Source organism: Anolis carolinensis, chromosome 1 (genome assembly GCF_035594765.1).
Source record: "Anolis carolinensis isolate JA03-04 chromosome 1, rAnoCar3.1.pri, whole genome shotgun sequence".
NCBI lineage: Eukaryota > Metazoa > Chordata > Lepidosauria > Squamata > Dactyloidae > Anolis > Anolis carolinensis.
In genome coordinates, this window is record NC_085841.1 from 151,866,083 (window position 1) to 151,886,150 (window position 20,068).

Below are 20,068 nucleotides of genomic sequence, written 5' to 3' on the forward strand. Positions count from 1 at the left end.
TACATTGACAGCATGTCATGTAATCAGCTGCTTAGAAAGCTACATAGGATTGTATCTGACACCAGAGTGTAAACTCTGGTTAATCTAGTGCAGAATCTTCAGCTTTCCCATACAACATTGGGTGCATCTACACTGTAGAATGGATGTAAATTTGACATCACTTTAACTGCACTGGTTAAATGCTATGGAATCATGGAAACTGTACTTTTGCAAGGTTTTTTAACCTTCTCTACCAAAGAGTGCTGGAGCTTCACCAAACTCTAGCTCCCAGGATTCCATAGCATTGAGTCATGGAAATTAAAATGTGGTCAAACTGTATTCATTCCACAGTGCAGATACACCTATGGAAGGATTAATCCAAGCATTTGTCAAAATTTTGTGCTTTCAGTAAGCCATCCTTTTAAACCAAGGATACCTTTACATCAGTGGTTCCCAACCTTTTTTTGACCAGGGACCACTTGACCAGGGACCACTCTCCGTCATCAGTACCAAAAGGCTTGGTTTGGTTATTTGGGGTGCTGATTCAGAAAATTGCATTGGATAGACTACATCAGCTCTAGTTTCTGATACAGAATATATGCTATCCAGTTGTCGCCATCTGCTTGCCCACAAAAAACCGTATTTAATAATCTTGAGCTGATGTGGTCTATCCAATACAATTTTCTGAATCAGCACCCCAAATAACCCCAGGAACAGGCCTAAAAACAAAAACACCAAGGTGCCACCGCTTCCAGGTGCCACTTGGAAAAGCTGTGCTCAGGAGAAGGGAGGAGGAGAGGAAGCAGCAGTCAGGGGGCTTGTTGCCCTGCCTTTTGTGGAGTCAGCCTCTCCCCTTCCAACATCTCTGTTGCCTCGGCACTATAAGAGGGTTTTGGAAGACTAGTTGCTCTTGTTGCAATGGTGTAATAACGGTGAGGCTATGAACCATATTTTAGTTCTTGGGGACTATTTGACCACAGGTTTGGAATCACTGATTCCCAAAGTGGGCACTACTGCCCCCTGGTGGGCGCTGCAGCAATCCAGGGAGGCAGTGATGGCACTTATTAGGACACGGGGGTGGGGCCAGGGAAGGGGCCTCTTCCCAAGTGCCGGAGACAGGGCTGAGCACCTGAGGTGCCTGTTAGGACACAGGGGGTGGAGTTAGAGGAGTGGGTGTGGCTTCTTCCCAAGAGCCCAAGACAGGGCTGAGAATCTATACCTCTCCTGAGGCGCTTGTTGGGACACAGAGGGCAGAGCTAGGGAAGGTGGCGGGGCCTCCTTCCAAGAGCCCGCGACAGGGCTGAGCCTCTATACCACTCCTGAGAGGCCTTTTAGGACTAAAGGGCGGGGCCTCTTCCCAGGAGCGTGAGACAGGGCTGAGCCTCTGTATACCTCCCCTGAGGCACTTGTTAGAACATGGGAGTAGTGTATAGAGGTTCAGCCCTGACACTTGGGAAGAGCCCCTCCCCCTTTTCTAGCCCCGCCCCTGTGTCCTGGCAGGCACCGCAGGACAAGGATAGAAGCTCAGCCCTGCCTCAGAGCTCGTAACTCCGCCCATCCCAGTCCTGGCCACCCATTTATGGCCCTGCCCACATCCCCCTCCCCCTCCAAGCCCTGCATCTTGGACTAGGGGAGAGGCTCAGCCCCGCCCTCTTGAGCAGGAGCCACGCCCACCCCTCTAAGCCATGCCTCCTTTCCAGGGGGCAGTGAGTCATATTTTTCTGGAAAGGGGGCGGCAGGCCAAATAACTTTGGGAACCACTGCTCTACATGTTATTAATATTATTATTGCTGCTGACATTATTTTTTATTGTTGCTATTGTTGTTGTTGTTGTTATTATTATTATTATTATTATTATTATTATTATTATTATTATTATTATTATTATTTTGGTCAGGAGGGATTAGATTCCCTTGGTATAATCAGAGGTGAGAGAAAACCAAACAAAGCCAACATCCATGGTAAAGCCACACCAATGGCAGTTAAAATGGTGTCAATCTGCATTTATTCTACAGTGCAGATGCACTCCTTAAGACTATTTAGGTTCTCAAAAGTAAGATCTTATGCCTTGTGACTGTAAAGTGCACAAGCTAGTTAAGCTATAAGAAGAACATTTCTGCATTAGAGAATCTAGACCACAAATCTTTTGTGCATACCTCTCAGTGTAATTCTAATTTTATTTTGAAATGCATTGTTAATCCATTTATTTAACTTATATATCACTTTCCAAAAGGGATGGTGCTTTGCCTTCAAAATTCAGTAGCAAACCATTAAATGCACTACGTAGAGAATTAAATGCACCTTATTCAATGGGCAATCGGTATCATAATTAATTTAGTTATTTTTATTCCTGGATCAGTAGATTATATCAGTGCTTCTCAGGTTGTCTGTTGTGGGCAAGCTATCTCTTTAAACAAAGTATAAGAGACCAGCACCATATCTGTGTTTCCTTTCTTTCCTGGACTATCAGAAGATCACTGTGAACCAGTCACCCATCCATGAACCACAACTCTGAGAAACACTGGTTTATAGCAAAGTCAGCATCATATTACAATCAATTGAATCATTTACATATAAGGGTATATTTCAAAATAATTACTCAGCTGTGAAGATGTGAGATGATGAGGTAGTCAAAGATTTCAACAAAATTCTAGAGACGTGCATGCAAGAAATGAACTTTTTAGTCATTACTGCAAACGGGAAAGATTTTACTGCAATCTGCACAGGCAGGATGTTTTCATGTAATTCTTGGACACTGTAAGACTGGATTTTCCTGCTTGTGGTACTGTCAGTAGGCAGCTGGTAGCTATGAATACACAATTTTTTCTCTCTTGCCAACCACATCTGACACAGAGACATTTGGCAGGAATGTTGTTTTTTCCTTTTTGTTTTAAAAGGGCTGATCAACACTTATGTCCAGTGAGGTCACACTGAACATAATACATATACAAGATATGATTTAACTACTGGAATACAAGTCCACATATCAAGGAAGGCAAAGGCATCCAGGGCTGCTCCAATCCCTAAAACATTCTTTTAAAATTAGGAAGGTCTCCCATACCATCAAGGAACCTGGAGCGCCACATTGTCCCATTTACATCTACTTTGGAAATCCAGAGGGTCACACTTTATCCTGGTGGCTTTCATTTTGTGGGACAAAAAGTGATATGTATCTTCTAGGCCATTCTATTATGTGAGGGGTTGTTGTGGGATGGGGAATTGCACCAGAAGGTATATAGGCATCCACCCACATGTTAGGGACATAGGACCCCTGTGAAATTGAAAAACTGTGAATTAAAAAGTTGCAATTTTTTAAAGCCAAGAGAACATCTTTCCAGGAATTCCTAAGTCTTCCAAAGCAACAACTCCTGAACTTCAGAAAGAAATAAAAATGTGGATGTGGGATCAAGCTTTAGGATAATTTTTCAGTGCAATAAGTGAATACAGAATTGTCATGGAACCCAGTTACAGGGCTTTGGTAATTCAGCCCTGTAACTGGGAGTCATAACATAAACAATCCCAGGAGCACCTGGCAGAAGAAGATAGAATATGCCTGGGAACTTGGGGCCGAAAGTATAAACAATTATAATTGGTCTAGTGTGTGAAAATGGTAGTAATGTGATATTGGGGGTGGGACTTGATGATGATATTTACGTGTGGTGTTACGTAGCATCAAAAGTTATAAAAATAGTTGTATGTAAACATTGGGTCATTCCTGACTTTTCCAAAGTCATGTGTTCTTCAATAAAGATTGGATTTGAGAGCAGCCATCTCTGATCTGCGTTCAGACTGATCCTTTGAAGTGAGCAGGACAATTAAGTCAGGAATCCAGTTCTCACCCTCCTGCAAATTTGCAGTGAAGTGATAATGAGCAGGGAAGGAGATCAAAGCCATGACGGAGCAAAGGGGCCTCCGCTGGGAGCTCTGCCGTTGGCAGAAGAGACATTGCAAGCCATAGCTTCCTCTACGGGGTACCCCAAGCTGGACGGCGTGACCCAGAGGATTCCCAGAGGGGGAAGAGGCGTTCCGGCAGCGGCAGAAACCAGTTGGGGATCTGGAGGAAGCATGCCGGAGACCGTGGCCCTGCGGTTATCCATCCTGGAAACTCATTTATCCAGGCTGTCGGATACCGTGGGGAGAATAGTGCCAATATTGGAAGAGAATCTCCAAAAAGAGCACATCCGATATGGTGCCGAGAGAGAGCCAAGCAAAGGAGGCGATTGGAGCCAGAGGGGACAGCGAGCTTCAACGCAGAGTCCCGCGGCGGCAAGGGACGAGGGAGACGAGGAATATTGGCAAGAGCTGGAGTTCCGGGACAGAATGGCGCGCGAAGTGGAGCGCCAGCAAGCTCTGGGAACTCTGAGGCCGCCAACCCCAACAGAGCTCCCAACCCCCCGAATGGGCGTCGGAGTAGAAAGACCACTGGGGCCAGGGATCGGGTCCAGTGGATTAGCTGACGAAGGCGGAGAGGAGCAGGAGATCCAGGAAGAGGAGGAGGATGTGCCGTACGACGGGGAAAGGCGAGATGCGGGGGCTACAGCGAGGCCAGTATGCGGATGGGGGGAAGGGCCGACAGCGGCGGCAGGATTTCAGGAGCCGCGCAGAATGACCACCGGAGTGGGGTGCGGCGTGATCCAAGGAAACCCGATGCAACCCTTCCCCATGCCTCCCAGACAGCATCAACGGGCCGCTGAATGGATGCCAAGAAGGGAAGATCTCAAGCTAGAATACGGAGGGGAATCAGCCGAACTGAACTTTTTTCTAATTAGCATCAGGGGATACATGGAAGACAATGCACACACATTCCCCTCCGAAGCAAGCAGGGTTCGGGCCATCGGCAACACACTAAAGAGAGGAGCGGCCAGCTGGTATGTGCAACTACATGCCAGACAGGACCCATGCCTGAGGTCAGTGCCCCGCTTCCTCGCCGCACTGGAAAACCGGTTCAGAGACCGGCTAGAGCAATTGAGAGCTCGAGACCAGCTTAGAGGAATAAAGCAGAGGGACAAAACGGTGCCCGAGTACGCAGAGGAATTCCTCCACCTCGCGGAAAGGGTACCAGAGTGGTCTGAAGTGACCAAAGTGGAATTATTTAAAGAGGGACTACGCCCCGAGATTTTCAGCTGGGCAGCGCACAGAGATGACCCCGAAACGCTCCAGGGATGGATTCAACTAGCGGGGCGCGTTGAATCCACCCTGGCCCAAGTAAAGCGCTTCAGGAGCAGCGGCGGCCAGCAAAGACCGGTGGCGAGAGGTCGAGGAGAAACGAGGAAGCAGGAAAGACCCGGAGGGAGGCCGGGGATTCCCTCCAGAGGAGACGACAACAAACCTAAACCGGGATGCTTTGTATGTGGGAAGACGGGCCATCGAGCAGCAGAATGCTGGGCACGGAAGGGGGAGCCGCCAAAACCCTCAAAGCCCAAGCCAGCAACCGGGAGGCGTGCGGAGGAGGAGGTGCAAGCCCCAGAATCTCCAGAAAAATTGGTGAGTCGGGACAAACGCATGATAGTAGTGCCAATCTGCCTATCGGGGCTAGAGAATCGGGCCACCTGCAAGGCATTTGTGGATTGTGGTTGTTCCAGGAATATTATAACTCCAGAGTTAGCAGGAGCGTTGAAATGCCAGCAGATGGCGCTTGACTCCCCAATTGCGTTTTCGCAGCTAGACGGATCAGTGGCTACTGGGGAAGTATCTACAAAGGAAATACGGGAGGTCCCATGTAAAATAGGCAAATGGGAAGGAAGAATATCCTTTGTGATAGCCCCTATTGCCACATACCACGTAATATTAGGGATACCATGGCTCGAACAGGCAAATCCCGAAGTAGATTGGAGAGGAAAGAGCCTAGCATTTAAAGAACAGCAGACGCAATGGGAGATAAGCAAGATTGCAGAAGAGGAGGACGAGGGAGATGAAGAAGGTGAAATAGACCCACTGCTATTGCCACCTGAATACAGAGACTTTGTGGATGTGTTCAATCAGAAAGAGGCAAGTAAATTACCTCCCAAAAGGAATATAGAAGTAGAAATTGAAATAACCCCCGGAGCAAACTTACCAAAACCAAAAGTGTATCCCATGTCTGTGCAGGAGAAGGAGGAATTGAGGAAATACATTGATAAAAACCTGGCGCGGGGCTTCATTAAGCCATCCAATTCTCCTCTCGGGGCCCCAGTGTTATTCAGGAGAAAGAAAGACAACTCCCTAAGATTGTGCATTGATTATCGAAATTTAAATGCAATTACTAAGGACAATAAATACCCTATGCCCTTAGTAAAGGATTTAATTACCGTATTGAAAAAAGGGAGCATATTTACTAAACTTGATTTAATTGAAGCATATCATAAATTAAGGATCAAACCGGAAGATACTTGGAAAACTTCATTTTCCTGCGCATTCGGCCATTTTGAATATAAAATTTTACCTTTCGGATTAAAAAATGGAGGCGGGTGCTTTATGCAGCTTATAAATGAAATACTGCACCCATTGTTGTACAGAGGGGTATTCATATTTCTTGATGATATCTTGATTGTGACTGAAGATAAGGAAAAGCACGTGAAATTGGTCCGGGAAGTTTTGCAGAGACTAAGAGAAGCAAAGCTGTACGCAAAACTGTCCAAATGTGAATTTAATAAAACTCAAATTGACTTTCTGGGGTATCGGATATCTCCAGAAGGGTTAGCTATGGATCCAGCTAAAGTATCAGATGTAAAAGAATGGGGAGTGCCTCAAACAAGGAGGCAATTGCAATCGTTTCTGGGGTTTGCAAATTTTTATAGATCCTTCATAAAAGGCTTCGCGCAAATAACCGCACCCCTTACTGAACTTTTAAAAACAAAAGGGAAAGGAGAGACAGCAAAAGTAAAAGCTCCTGGCGCCAAACTAAGTTGGACGCCAGAATGCCAAAAGGCATTTGAAACCCTAAAAGAATGCTTCACAGAAGGACCCATTCTAAAACACCCCGATATCAGGAGCCCTTTCATAATCCATTGCGATGCCTCAGACTGTGCGTATGGGGCAGTACTATTGCAAAAGGATCAAAATGGGAACTTAAAACCCTGTGGATATTTGTCCCGGAAGTTCAGCGAAACTGAAAAATGTTGGCCGATATGGGAAAAAGAGGCACTAGCCATATTAAAAGCCTTAGAATGCTGGCGACACTTTCTCGAAGGAAGCGGAATCCCATTTGAAATTTGGTCTGACCATAAGAACCTCCAGTATTTAAAGTCCCCTCGAAAATTGTCCCCCAAACAGATTAGATGGGCACAATACTTCAGCAGGTTCGATTTCCAATTAAAGTTTTTTCAAGGGAAGCAGAATGTCTTGGCAGATGCTCTTTCACGCATGCCTCAACACGAAGGAATACCCACAGCAAAAGAGGGAACAATATTCTCTGACAAACAATGGGGCTTAGCTGTCAGAACAAGAGCACAAACCCAAAAGGAGAACACTGCTATGGTTGAACTCGACGGAAAAGATAATTGGGGAAACGAGCTGAAACAGTCTTATGAAGGAGACCAGTGGATCGCATCCAATGCAGAACAGGGGGAGCAGAAGGGGGGATTTTGGTTTGTGAACAAGAAACTGTATATCCCAGCAACATTAAGGATCAAGATTTTGCATCGTTTTCACAACAACCAGAGCGCTGGTCATACAGGAATTACAAAAACAACAAAAGCAATAGCAAAACATTGCTGGTGGCCAGGGATGAGGAAGGACATAAAAAATTATGTTGTTCAATGTGATGATTGTGCCAGAAATAAATCGAGAGGAGGGAAGCCAATGGGATTATTACAAACAGTAGCAGAACCTACCAGACCTTGGGAATGTGTAGCTATGGACTTTGTGGGGGAACTACCGGTTAGCAAAGGACATCGTTATATTTGGACAGTATTGGACCTGTTTTCTAAACAGGCCCACTTTATAGCACTGACGAAACTACCATCAGCCGAGAAACTAGCTGAATTGTACATAAACCACATTTACAAACTGCATGGATGTCCCAGTAGAGTTGTCAGTGACAGAGGAGTACAATTCACAGCAAAATTTTGGGAAAAATTCCTGGAAATGCTAGGAGCAGAAAGGAGTTTAAGTTCTGCTTTTCACCCCATGACAAATGGGGCGGTAGAACGTACTCAGCAGACACTTGGGCAGTTCCTTCGAATGTACTCTAACATGAGACAAAATGACTGGTCTCGGTGGTTGGCTTTTGCAGAACTAGCTTTTAATTCGACTATACATTCAGCAACAAATAAAACCCCCTTTGAGGTAGTTTACGGGTATGAAATACAGCCTCTGCCCCAGCTGCCGAGATGGACAGAGAATGAGGGAACAGAGGCAGGGAAATGGAAAGCGCAAATGATGGAATGCTGGAGTCAAGTGACTGCATCCTTAAAAGAAGCACATAAAAAGTATAAGGTATTCGCAGACAGAAAGAGGGTGGAAGGTGATAAATTGGAGAAAGGAGATTTAGTGTGGCTAAGTACCCAAAACATCAAACTGGGGCTACCTTCGAAAAAATTGGGCCCTAAATATATTGGACCATTTAGAATACAGGGTGTTATCAACGAGGTGACTTTCCAGTTGACATTGCCAAAAAGTTTAGGGAAAATACACCCTGTATTCCATCGTAGCTTACTGAAAAAATATATGGGTACTTTGGACAAAATGGACACATAGAATTATTGTTTTGTTTCAGGCTTGTGATGAAAGAAGAACCGAAGAGGAGGACGAAGAAAAGGAGGGCACCATGTCATGGAACCCAGTTACAGGGCTTTGGTAATTCAGCCCTGTAACTGGGAGTCATAACATAAACAATCCCAGGAGCACCTGGCAGAAGAAGATAGAATATGCCTGGGAACTTGGGGCCGAAAGTATAAACAATTATAATTGGTCTAGTGTGTGAAAATGGTAGTAATGTGATATTGGGGGTGGGACTTGATGATGATATTTACGTGTGGTGTTACATAGCATCAAAAGTTATAAAAATAGTTGTATGTAAACATTGGGTCATTCCTGACTTTTCCAAAGTCATGTGTTCTTCAATAAAGATTGGATTTGAGAGCAGCCATCTCTGATCTGCGTTCAGACTGATCCTTTGAAGTGAGCAGGACACAGAATAGTTCAATAATGACTGGAACAGCTTCAGACTATGATTTTGGGATACGCGGTTTCAATAATTGGTTTTAATGTTGAGTTTAGATGTTTTTAACTTGTTGGTTTTAATGTATTTGTTTTATTTCGTATGACCAGGTAGTGCAGCGGGTTAAATTGCTGAGCTGCTGAACTTGGGGGCCAAAAGGTCGATGGTTCGAATCAGGAGAGTGGGGTGAGCTTCCGCTGTTAGTCCCAGCTTCTGCCAACCCAGCAGTTTGAAAACATGCAAATGTGAGTAGATCAATAGGTACCACTCCAGCGGGAAGGTAACGACACTCCGTGTCTATGGACAACACCAGTTCTTCGGCTTAGAAATTGAGATGAGCACAAAACCCCAGAGTTGAACACGACTAGACTTAATGTCAGAGGAAAACCTTTACCTTACTTCATTTGTATTATTTTAATGCAGCATTGAATTGTTGCCCATTGTAAGCCACTCTGAATCCCCTTTGAGGTGAGAAGGGTGGGGTATAAATATAGTAAATAAAATCAATTAACTTTATAGTCAATTTTCACTGACCACAGAATTGCTTTGGAGGACCTAGAGATTGCTAGAGACCTGTTCTCTCTAGTAATCTCTGGGTCCTCCAGCATAATTAGAGGACATTGACAACTGACATTGATAAAAAAAATACTATATGATGCTGGCAGCAAGAATAGTCTACACTCAAAAGATGAAGAATATAGATTTGCCTTCCAGAGAACACTGGATTATCAAAATGCTAGAAATAGCAGAAATGAATGAACGGAAAAGAGAAATTAACAGACACTTTTAAAAACCATTGATAACCATTTATAGCATATATCAAAAGGAAAGAGGATATGGGGTTTGAAGATTTATAAGAAACAAATGAAACTAAAAGACAGAAAGAAAGATCTTATATATAATATGATAAGTGGGACAATATATAATGATGCACATAACATGGCTTTCTTGGGGGGAGGGTGGGAATTCAATATATTATTAGCATCACTGTAGGTGGAAGAGGAGAAAGGGATTAGTTTAGAGGAATTTTAGGGAGAAATCTATAAGTAGGATTAAAATATAAAATAGAACACTTATATGTCAGAAATATTAAAAATTAACTAGGTATTTTTAATTACAAAAATATGATTCAAACATTGAAAGGGTTAAATGGATGTAAAGACTCAGCAAAAGTTGCAGTTCAATATAAGCATTTATGCCTGTCGCTTAGTATAACTCAGTGTAAGAAAGGCTTCAGTGTTAGTCAGCTTCAGTGAGAGAAGGCCTTTGTGTGAGGTAGGCCTCTATCTTAGTAGGTCTCACTGTGTGAGAATGCCTCAGTGTTAATCTGCCTCAGAATGCGAGAAGTCTCACCGTGAAGTAGGTCTCAGTATGAGGTAGGCCTGTGTTAGAGAAGCCTCAGTGTGAGAAGGCCTCGTGTGTGAAGCTCCTGTGTGAAGGCTGCTGTGTGTAGCTACTGTGTGAAGCTCCTGTGTAAGTTCAGTGTGAGAAGAGGCTCTGTGATAGTGAAGCTAGAAATTGTTTATCTGCTTGAGAAAGAAGCCCAGCATAGAAGCAAAGAAGGAAGTGTAAAGCACTTTATTTGTGTTATGGAAACCTTGTTTTTGTAAATAGTGCAACCATATTATTTTACTACAAAGAAAAGTTCCAAAGGAAGAGATAACATTGGTCTGTGTGTTTTTGTTCTTTTTAAAGTCCTCTCGACCAACATTATACTTCATAAAAATTAACAATTATAAAAAAAAAATGTGACCACAAAGCTAGGCTCTCCTATAAATTCCAGCGTATCCCCCCAGTTGCATAAGATGCAAGATCAGGTTAAGGAATGACATATTTGATTTCTTTCTGGAAGTCATTGCACATTGTGAAAATTGCTACTGCTGGCTTTGGGGATGAATATGGCCTTTTCTGCTTTAAAATTTGCCCATGGTCAACAAAAGGTTATGCTACCAACTTCATTCTCTCAATTCTTTGTATGCTGATATTCTTTGAATTCTTACTTTTCTTGTTGATCTCATACCACACTTCCTTGCCACAGTTCCACTGTTTTTCAGGGGCAAATGCTAAACCTGGACAAACTTGCTGATACCGGTTCTGACTTACTGGTACTTTTTTTTTTTTTTTTACATTCAGTTCTCCACCTAGAAGAAGAAATAAATGCAATATGACAGCAATGTGCAGAATAGTGAATTAGTGATATTGATTCTTGCTAGGGTCTTGAATAACCAGTTTCATACTCCTCAATTCCCTAGAATGGTTTAATCTGATTATTGATTGAGTCTATGTGCAATTCTAAAAGATACATTTTTGGATGGGACATAGCTTTCATAATATCTTGTCTAATACTTGACATAAGATGCAACTGTTTCACTGCTGAGCCACATGCATGGATGTAAAAATAGCAGGACACAGGCAATGACACAAAGGAACTATGCACACAAGTCATGGAATAGATGTGGATGAACGGAACTATTTTATTAATTCATCTAAAATGCATCTAAGGGGTGTTTCTCACAAATACAGCAACAAAACCACAGTTGACACCATGTGCACAGTGCACATCTGTTGAGGAGCTGTGCTTTCTCTAGGCCTCTTTCTGGAATGACATAGATACCATACTTGGAAAGAAAGAAATAATATTTATTTGAAACAATCCTATTTATTGGCTACATTTATACCACCTTCTCTCAAATCAATACAAAGAAGCATAAATGGTTCCTTCCCCACTTTATCTTCACAACCATTTTCTCTGGTAGGCTAAGCTAAGAGAGATAATGACTAGTTCAAGGTCACTTAGGGGGCATCTATACAGGCCACAAACAGTAATGCTGATCTGGAGCAGGGAACTCCATATCAGCATCGCAAGGGTCCACATGGCTAGCTGTTGAGTGAGCTCGTTGGATAGATGGTGTTTGCATGGCTAACAGCACCACAAATGGTTCAGTGCCACTGGATTGCCACCCTTACCTTGCCCTCATTGTTCTCAGCTTTGTAGTGACTTCGTAGGCATGAAAATGGTGGTGACCAACACATGGCACGTGTAATGACAATAGCCATAGTGATGAAATGACATGGGGAGAGACGCGAGAGGGAAGGACGAATCACTCCCACCTTTCCCCTCTTGCTTTTCCAATTGGCTCGCTCCTCTGGCTACTGTTGCTCCAGGCACCAGGCAATAAACACCACCATTTTCATGCCCAGTGGGAAAGAAAAAGCAAAAAATGATGGGGCAATGTAGGTGACATTCTCTATTCCTGGGCTGCCAAAACCCAGGAGATGGAGGATGGCAGTGTAAACAGCTGCAGTTGTTTTGCAAATAGGAAGTGGCAAAATACAGACAAGCTCAGGGTTTGGGGAAAGCTCTGGAGCATCATTTTCTTAATGTGGAATAATGGATGGACCTGTGCATCAAATGCATGCCATGGAATCTATTCACCACCAGGCCAACTCATATGGATGGGTGCTTAGGATATTATATGGATCTCAACCCAGCAGTGAGCAGCACATGGAGATGCAGATTGCTACTCCCCCATTTGGCAAATATCATCTATATTTTTTTTTATAAAGTTATGTTCCCAAGAGCAGCAATGAATATTTTTGTGAGGGTGGGTTGGGCAGTTCAGGGAGCCTAGAAGGGTTGAAGGTCATAAAGCAGTCTTGGATGGTTGCATTTTGTATATTCCTGCTCTAATTCCTAGGCCACACTGGCTTTTAGTATTGATCAAAGGGGAACAATATCACCTTTGCTTCACAGAGGATTTTGTGCTGGTTTGCGTTGGGTACCCATTATCCAAAATATTTAGGGACCAGAAGTGTTTTGGATTTTGGAATACTTTTATACTAGCTGTTGGGCCCATAACTCACATCACATTAATGACAGAACTTCATTTTGTCTAGTGGCCAGGCTAGCAGGGATTTCTGGATGCAGTTGCCCCAAAACTGCAAGCTCTTTTCGGTCCACAAAATTATGCCAAATTTCCTGATAAAACTTTCACAAAACATACATGAAACCAGTTTTTCAAGTACAGTTAAACATCCAAAAAAGGCCCCTCCCCATGTAATTTCCCACTTAGGCTGGTGTGTTTCCATTACAATCCAGCTATATCATTCTCTAACCAGGCTATAACCATTTCTGCCATCTCTTTGGATGTTTCAAGGACAAAAGCATGTCGGAATCCTTTTTCGCACAATCGGATGTCTCCATCTGGAAACTCCATCTTCATCTCTTCATAGTACTGCACAGGACACCAAGGATCTGCAGCTCCATAATAAAAGGTCAGCTAAAAAAGAAACATAAACATGACTTAGAAGGAAAAGTAGAGGAAAAAACAAAATAAATCTAGCTTCTAAAAAAAAAAAGCAAAATGAAAAAAAGCTTGGAACTAGATTTAACACATCTGGACTCATGGGATGCCTTCTGTTTCACTTCTGATTACATGACAAAAATAACCACGGCCTACACCACAGAGCATTTTACACATTAAAATTATTACAGATAAGAAGCTGTAATTTTTTTATACTAAGATGATATGTTGCTTAATGATGATGAGAGTACATTCAGGGGTAAGAGATCCTGAGTATGAAGGAAGAGCACCACCTCTTTAATTAAAAATAAAGGTTTTATCTAACTCTGTTCTAGGGAAGAGCAGAGAAGGGACAGATGGTAATAGAAGAGGTAGAGAAACCACTATGAGGATGAGTTTACATTACAGAGGGGTCATCTTAGGGAGACAATTGGAGGCACTTTGGATCACCCAATCAGTATTGTGAGATATTCTTGAATCCTCAGTGCTAAGCTTTGCAGCACTTCCAACAAATGAAAAGTCCCAGTATAGTAATAACCCATTGATTTTTCTATGTGTTTACTTTTATTAGGTCAACAACCTTGACTCCTAGGACTAGGTATAAAGTTATCTTCACCATCACCATTATCAGATCTGAATTGCAACATAGTAATAAATGCATATTCCTCTCCATTACGATTGTCAGCTCAGGATTGCCAATTCAGGATCTGAGGTTTTCAGGCCAAAACTTGAGATAAGCTAAGTAAATACACAGAACTTTGCATAATCGTTTCAAGTTGCAAGCTATTAATTACTGTAAATTGTAGAAAACCGGTGATTTGTACACAGTCCTTTCCTTTTGTTCAGTAGAATTTGCACTCTTTATCTTCTGATTGGAGACAACACATGAAAACTGGAGACTCAGGGCCAGACGTTGAAATCTGACAACCCTAGTTTCTACAACATGCACCACAAATAGGAGTTCCTCCAGATATTTTCATTGAGTTGAACATCCAGTCTCTTTTCAGAGGAAGCCTATTTCTTCATGAATATATCTCCTGCTGGATTGGGACAGAAATCTGTATTCTTAAGCATAATAATAATCTCCTTGGGATAAAAGAGATCCTTGTTTTCAGGGAAAGATATTTGGGGCTAGTATGTAACACTGAGAGATTTCAGTGCTTCTAATTTAGACCAGTGGTTCCCAGCCTGTGGTCTGTAGACCACCAGTGGTCCCAAAGAACTAAACTATGGTCTGCGGCCTCATCATTACTACATCGTTGAAACAAGAGAAACTGGTCTCGCAAAACCCTCTTATAATGCCAAGGCAACAGGGATGTCGGGAGGGGAGGGGCTGACTATCCATGAAAGGTGCGATAACAAGCCTTCTGACTGCTACTTCTCCTCCCCCTCCCTCCCCCTGAGCAGAGCCGTTCCATGTGGCACCTGGAAGTGGGGGCGCCTTGGTGTCTTTGTTTTTAGGCCTGTTCCTGGGGTTATTTGGGGTGCTGATTCAGAAAATTGCATTGGATAGATCACACCAGCTCTAGATTATTAAATACCATTTTCTGTGAGTGAGTAGATGGTATATATTCTGGATGGTATATATTCTGTACCAAAAACTTTAGCTGATGTGGTCTATCCAATGCAATGTTCTGAATCAGCACCCCAAATAACCAAACCATATCTAAAGTTGACCAAAAACTGATTCATAGCCCTTTTGCTACTAATGTTGGAGAGTGGTCCCTGGTCAAAGTGGTCCCTGGTCAAAAAAAGGTTGGGAACCACTGGTTTAGACTTTGAGCCTCAATTTAAACCTTTGTTGGAATTACAGCATTTGGAAGGCGACCCATTCCTCTGACAAAAACAGTCCCCGAGTCAAAGCTATCAAAGCTGGTATAATTTTTTCAGGGAAATCTCTTCCTCTTAACATGTTCTCATGTCAATTACAAATTCCCCTACACCTACTTCTCTCTTTTTAAAATGTTTGTAACTGTATATAATATAACCTTTATATAGAAAAGCATGTATTTTGCTGGAAATGTTCTCTCTAGGGCTGGAGTGGGAAAACTGGCTATCCAGATACTTTTAGACTACATTCAATCATTCTTCACAGGTGTTACTTAAACAAATATAAACAGCTTCTCAGCATACTTCGGTACTCTGAATTGTGAGATGAGACAACAGTAATAATTTACTTCTGACCTAAATGTATTTTATTGAGATACGATATCATCGGTGATAAATGAAATAAATGTATCAAAGCAAAATCTTCAAAGTACATACTATGTTAGCCCACAACTATAGTTCTATGGATATGTATTTAATTCACAAAATTGCATGAATCAAGAGGAAAAAAACAGAAATATTCATAATCTGTACAATAGCTCATAATTCAGTGCCACTGATATCAAATAAAATGTTATAATTGTAGCCCTTTCCAATCACAGGTATTTCAATGTACTTTGCTGAACCCAATTTCAAATCTTTCTCGCTTGGTAGTGAACCTATAATCAAACACACTTTCCATAAAATATGGAGTGAGGAATCATACACACATTCTAACAGAAGCTGTGAAAATACTGGAAGAATTTGAAATTGCTATCAACAGGATGTTTACATTTAAAGGGTTTCTAGGAAAATAACGAAGATTTCCGGCGGTTCATTCAATTGGTATTAGAATTATGGTAGCTTGGGGGAAATGTAAGTCTGATTTTAAAACCAATGGCTTAAATCGGTGGTTCTCAACCTGGGGTCCCCAGATGTTTTTGGCCTACAACTCCTAGAAATCCCAGCCAGTTTACCAGCTACTAGGATTTTTGGGAGTTGAAGGCCAAAAACATCTGGGGACCCCAGGTTGAGAACCACTGGCTTAAATGCTGATTATCACATTCTACATGCATCTTTGAGATATGATACTTTATAGCAAGGTGGGCAACTACAGAGGAAGTAGGGCCATTTTTCTCTCAGTGTCCCTCCTGCAAGTCTTATTGTTTTGTTTTGGTATGTCAGGAGAGATGTTACATAACTTTCATTTTGGCCAATTTGTATTTTTTTTCAAGGTTTTTTTTCTGGGGAGGAGGAAAGAAACAGTTGTATTTGTGACTGGTTTGAGTGCTCTGGGCTAGTTACTGGGTGAAAAATCACACCCAAGCCAGGATACATCTTCCCCGTTTCTACACACTTTAAAAACAGTTTAAAGACAGAGCCCATCATGCTGAAAAACCACTTTTGGCATTTCCCCCCATGGGATTCTATTTTTAAAATGTGTTTAACATGTGTAGAAACTTTAGGAGTTGGAGAACAATTATCTTCAGAGCTCCTGATTCATGCTTATTTACACATGGGATGGGAACTGTCAGAATCCCCCATGTTAGACTGTATTTGTGATGTGAAAGAGTGGGTGCTCCTATGGGTGGTCTTGAAATGTGCCTCAACACTATTTTTCTTGCCTGTAATACTCTTGCATGAAAATTTTACTGTAATTTAAAAAAAATTGTTTATTCTTCAGGAATTGCTCAATTTTGATATATTACCCCTTAGCTTTGGCTATATTATCCTCTTTTCAAATACAGTAGAGTCTCACTTATCCAACACTCACTTATCCAACGTTCTGGATTATCCACCGCATTTTTGTAGTCAATGTTTTCAAAACATCATGATATTTTGGTGCTAAATTCGTAAATACAGTAATGACAACATAACATTACTGTGTATTGAACTACTTTTTCTGTCAAATTTGTTGTCTAACATTATGTTTTGGTGCTTCATTTGTAAAATCATAATCTAATTTGATGTTTAATAGGCTTTTCCTTAATCCCTCCTTATTATCCAACATATCCGCTTATCCAACATTCTGCCGGCCCGTTTATGTTGGATAAGTGAGACTCTACTGTACTTAGATTTTGGACTTTCTTTGAAAGGAAAGCAGTATGTGTGGGGACTACACCTGCCCATGAGATAGTTCGAAGATGGAGGATTACAGTATAAACAGGCAAACGTACATTGTATTAGATGGGGTGAATATATTATTTGTTTTCCTTATAAATGGATTGAAATGAAATGCGATGGTAAGAAGATGACACTATCCCTTGCTTCCTCTACCTCATGGGATAAGGTCTTAAGTCTGGGAATGCTCCAAAGTTTCATGAGTAGCCCTGAGTATGATCAGCAGGACTGGCTCTAATCTAAACCAATCCATTGTCCAGATGGGTCACTATCCCCCTTTTTCTGTGCTTAGCAGTGCAGGAAAATGGGGATAGGTTAGGCCTGTATCATGCTCTTGTTGCCATGGAAGATGGCCCCGGAGTTTCAGAGAGCTCCTGGCTGTTGCTGGATACTGTCCTGGCTGCATCGGCGCCTTTGCTGATATTAGCAAAGGCCCCTCGCAACAGCCAGGGCATTCCTGGAGTTCCTTGGCCAACTGGCAGTGGTGCTAGGTACAACAAAGCTAATGTTTTGGCTCTGCTGGACAGTCTGGACTCCACTCTACCACCACTACAGAATGGAGACAGTATAACTGACACTGGGGCCAGTCTGACGTATTGCTACTTCAGACTGGCCTCGGATTTTAGGGTATGTGTAGAAATGCCCTTGGTTCTCTGAGGTAGTAAACAGGAACAGCTGTGACTATCAACTAACAATCTTATCCAAAGTTGGGTAAAATTGATTTCATGAAGCTTTGGCTTAGAAACAACTTTTCTTTTCTTTAATAAAGTGGCATTAAGTATACTTTTTCATAATGGAATTCATCCCCCCACTCAGAGCCGTCCCGAGGTAATTTTGGGGAGTAGACGACCAGAATTTTGGTGCCCCCCCGAATGTTGGCGTCCCCTACCCCCCCAAACAAATCGCTGAAAAATACCTGCGGCGGCAGCCCCCTGGAGAGCGCGCACGGCCAGCCACCTGTCCGCGGGGGCAATTGGAAGGCCTGTGCATCCGCACAGGACCATCGACCAAAAAGCATGGTCGATGGGCCTGTGCGCAGGCCTTCCAATCGACCGCGCGGACATGGAAGGCCGCATGCAGCGATTACTTTGGCCTGGCACCGCATGGAGCGGCCTAGGTGGGCCGGGATTCCCGGCAAACGTGGGGGTGCCTCGACGGCGCCCCCGGTAATAATGCGCCACAGGCGACCACCTAATTGGCTTCACCGGTGGACCACCTTTGCCCCCGCTTCAATGAAATAATGAAAAGGAAATCTGCTGATTTTGGAGATTTTGTTTTGTGTTTTGCACTTAGTATTTTCTGGCTTAACTGGCTGAATGTAAACTAATGTAAAGGCTGGTTTTAATTCCACAACACTGCACACAAAGCAACACTCTCCTAAAACGCCTTTCCCATAGGCCACCCTCCCTTCTTAATCTGCCAAGCCTATCGTTTGTTAATTATCCAGAGATCATGACAAAAACAAATGTAATACATGCAATCAAATTCACAACTTCTTAAGTTTATGCATTTTCCAAGTAGATTTAAAATATGGTTCACGGTGGTCACTACAGGTACAATAGCCAGAATATGAGTTGTGAATATCAGGTGGTACTATACAGCACTATACGTTTGAATAGCATGAAAATCTTATAAAGCCATACATATATATTTCAAAATACACCATTATCCTGAATTGAAAAATGACTAACTACTTCTCTGGATCACTGGCTTTGGCTTTATTTCAGGTACATCTATACTATTAAGGGTTCACTGAACACAGCATGCTGTCTCTACTTCCAATGAACATAGGGCAATAACCTCCTGTTGTTGATCTGTATCTTCTTTTACTTCTAGTACCACGTAAGAGTAATGTTAAAAGCTTAGTTGTGGATAATAGAGACAACCACGGCATCACAATCTTTGTGTTTGTGCAAGGAACACAACATACTTTGGGTATAGGATGAATGCAGGTGGACATCACTTTAATTGCTATGACTCAATGCTATGGAGTCCTAAGATTTATAGTTTTACAAACTCTACAGTGTTCTCTGCCAAAAAATGCTGGTGATTCACCAAATTAAAACTACCATTTTTTAAAATCATGTCAAGCGACTTGAGAACATATTGCAAGTCGCTTTTGGTGTGAGAGAATTAGTTGTCTACAGAGACATTGCCCAGGGGCAATGTTACCATCCTGCTGGGAGGCTTCTTTCATGTCCCCACAAGATAGAGCTGACAGACGGGAGCTCACCCTGTCTTGCAGATTCGAACCGGCAACCAACAAGTCAGCAACCCAACCTTCAGGTCAGCAGTTCAGCTGGCACAAGGGTTTAACGGCTACCATGATTCAATAGCATTGAGCCATGGCAGTTAAAGTGGAGTCAGTGTTAATTCCACAGTGTAGATGTGATCTTAGAATCAATTACATGGGTTTAGACAATTGCTGAATAAATAAATAAATAATACTTTTTGATATTATATGTTTGAAGAATATGAGTTTAAATAAATACCTTAAAATCCTCCCAATGAATTTCAGGAATCAGAATGATATATATGATTAAAGACAGCTTTCCCTAAGATAGTGTACTCGCTACATGCTTTGCACGACAGTTCCCTTCATCTTCAGCTAACACGTGCAATGGCAATGGATGATGAGAGACATATTTAAACACATCTGGATTTCAAGTTGAAGAAGACTGACATTGCTTGTTGTTGTGTATCTTCAAGTTACTTCTGA

The 20,068-nt window shown here is 42.4% G+C and overlaps 2 protein-coding genes across 2 annotated transcripts in view; one reads left to right on the forward strand and one right to left on the reverse strand.

Annotated features, from left to right (window-relative positions):
• The first annotated feature begins 3,426 nt into the window (after positions 1-3,426).
• LOC134299943 (uncharacterized) lies at positions 3,427-9,048 on the forward strand. The gene is made up of 2 exons (XM_062984186.1): positions 3,427-5,463; positions 8,675-9,048. The coding sequence occupies exons 1-2, from the start codon at positions 3,847-3,849 to the stop codon at positions 8,756-8,758; spliced, it is 1,701 nt and encodes a 566-aa protein (XP_062840256.1). The 5' UTR covers positions 3,427-3,846; the 3' UTR covers positions 8,759-9,048.
• A 1,632-nt stretch (positions 9,049-10,680) lies between these two features.
• Positions 10,681-20,068, reverse strand: part of ldah (lipid droplet associated hydrolase) — a 106,476-nt gene continuing 97,088 nt past the window's right edge. The window contains exon 7 of the mRNA XM_003215464.3: positions 10,681-13,398. Within this exon, the coding sequence (XP_003215512.1) occupies positions 13,207-13,398 (192 nt within the window). The 3' untranslated portion in view covers positions 10,681-13,206. The remainder of the gene's footprint in view (positions 13,399-20,068) is intronic.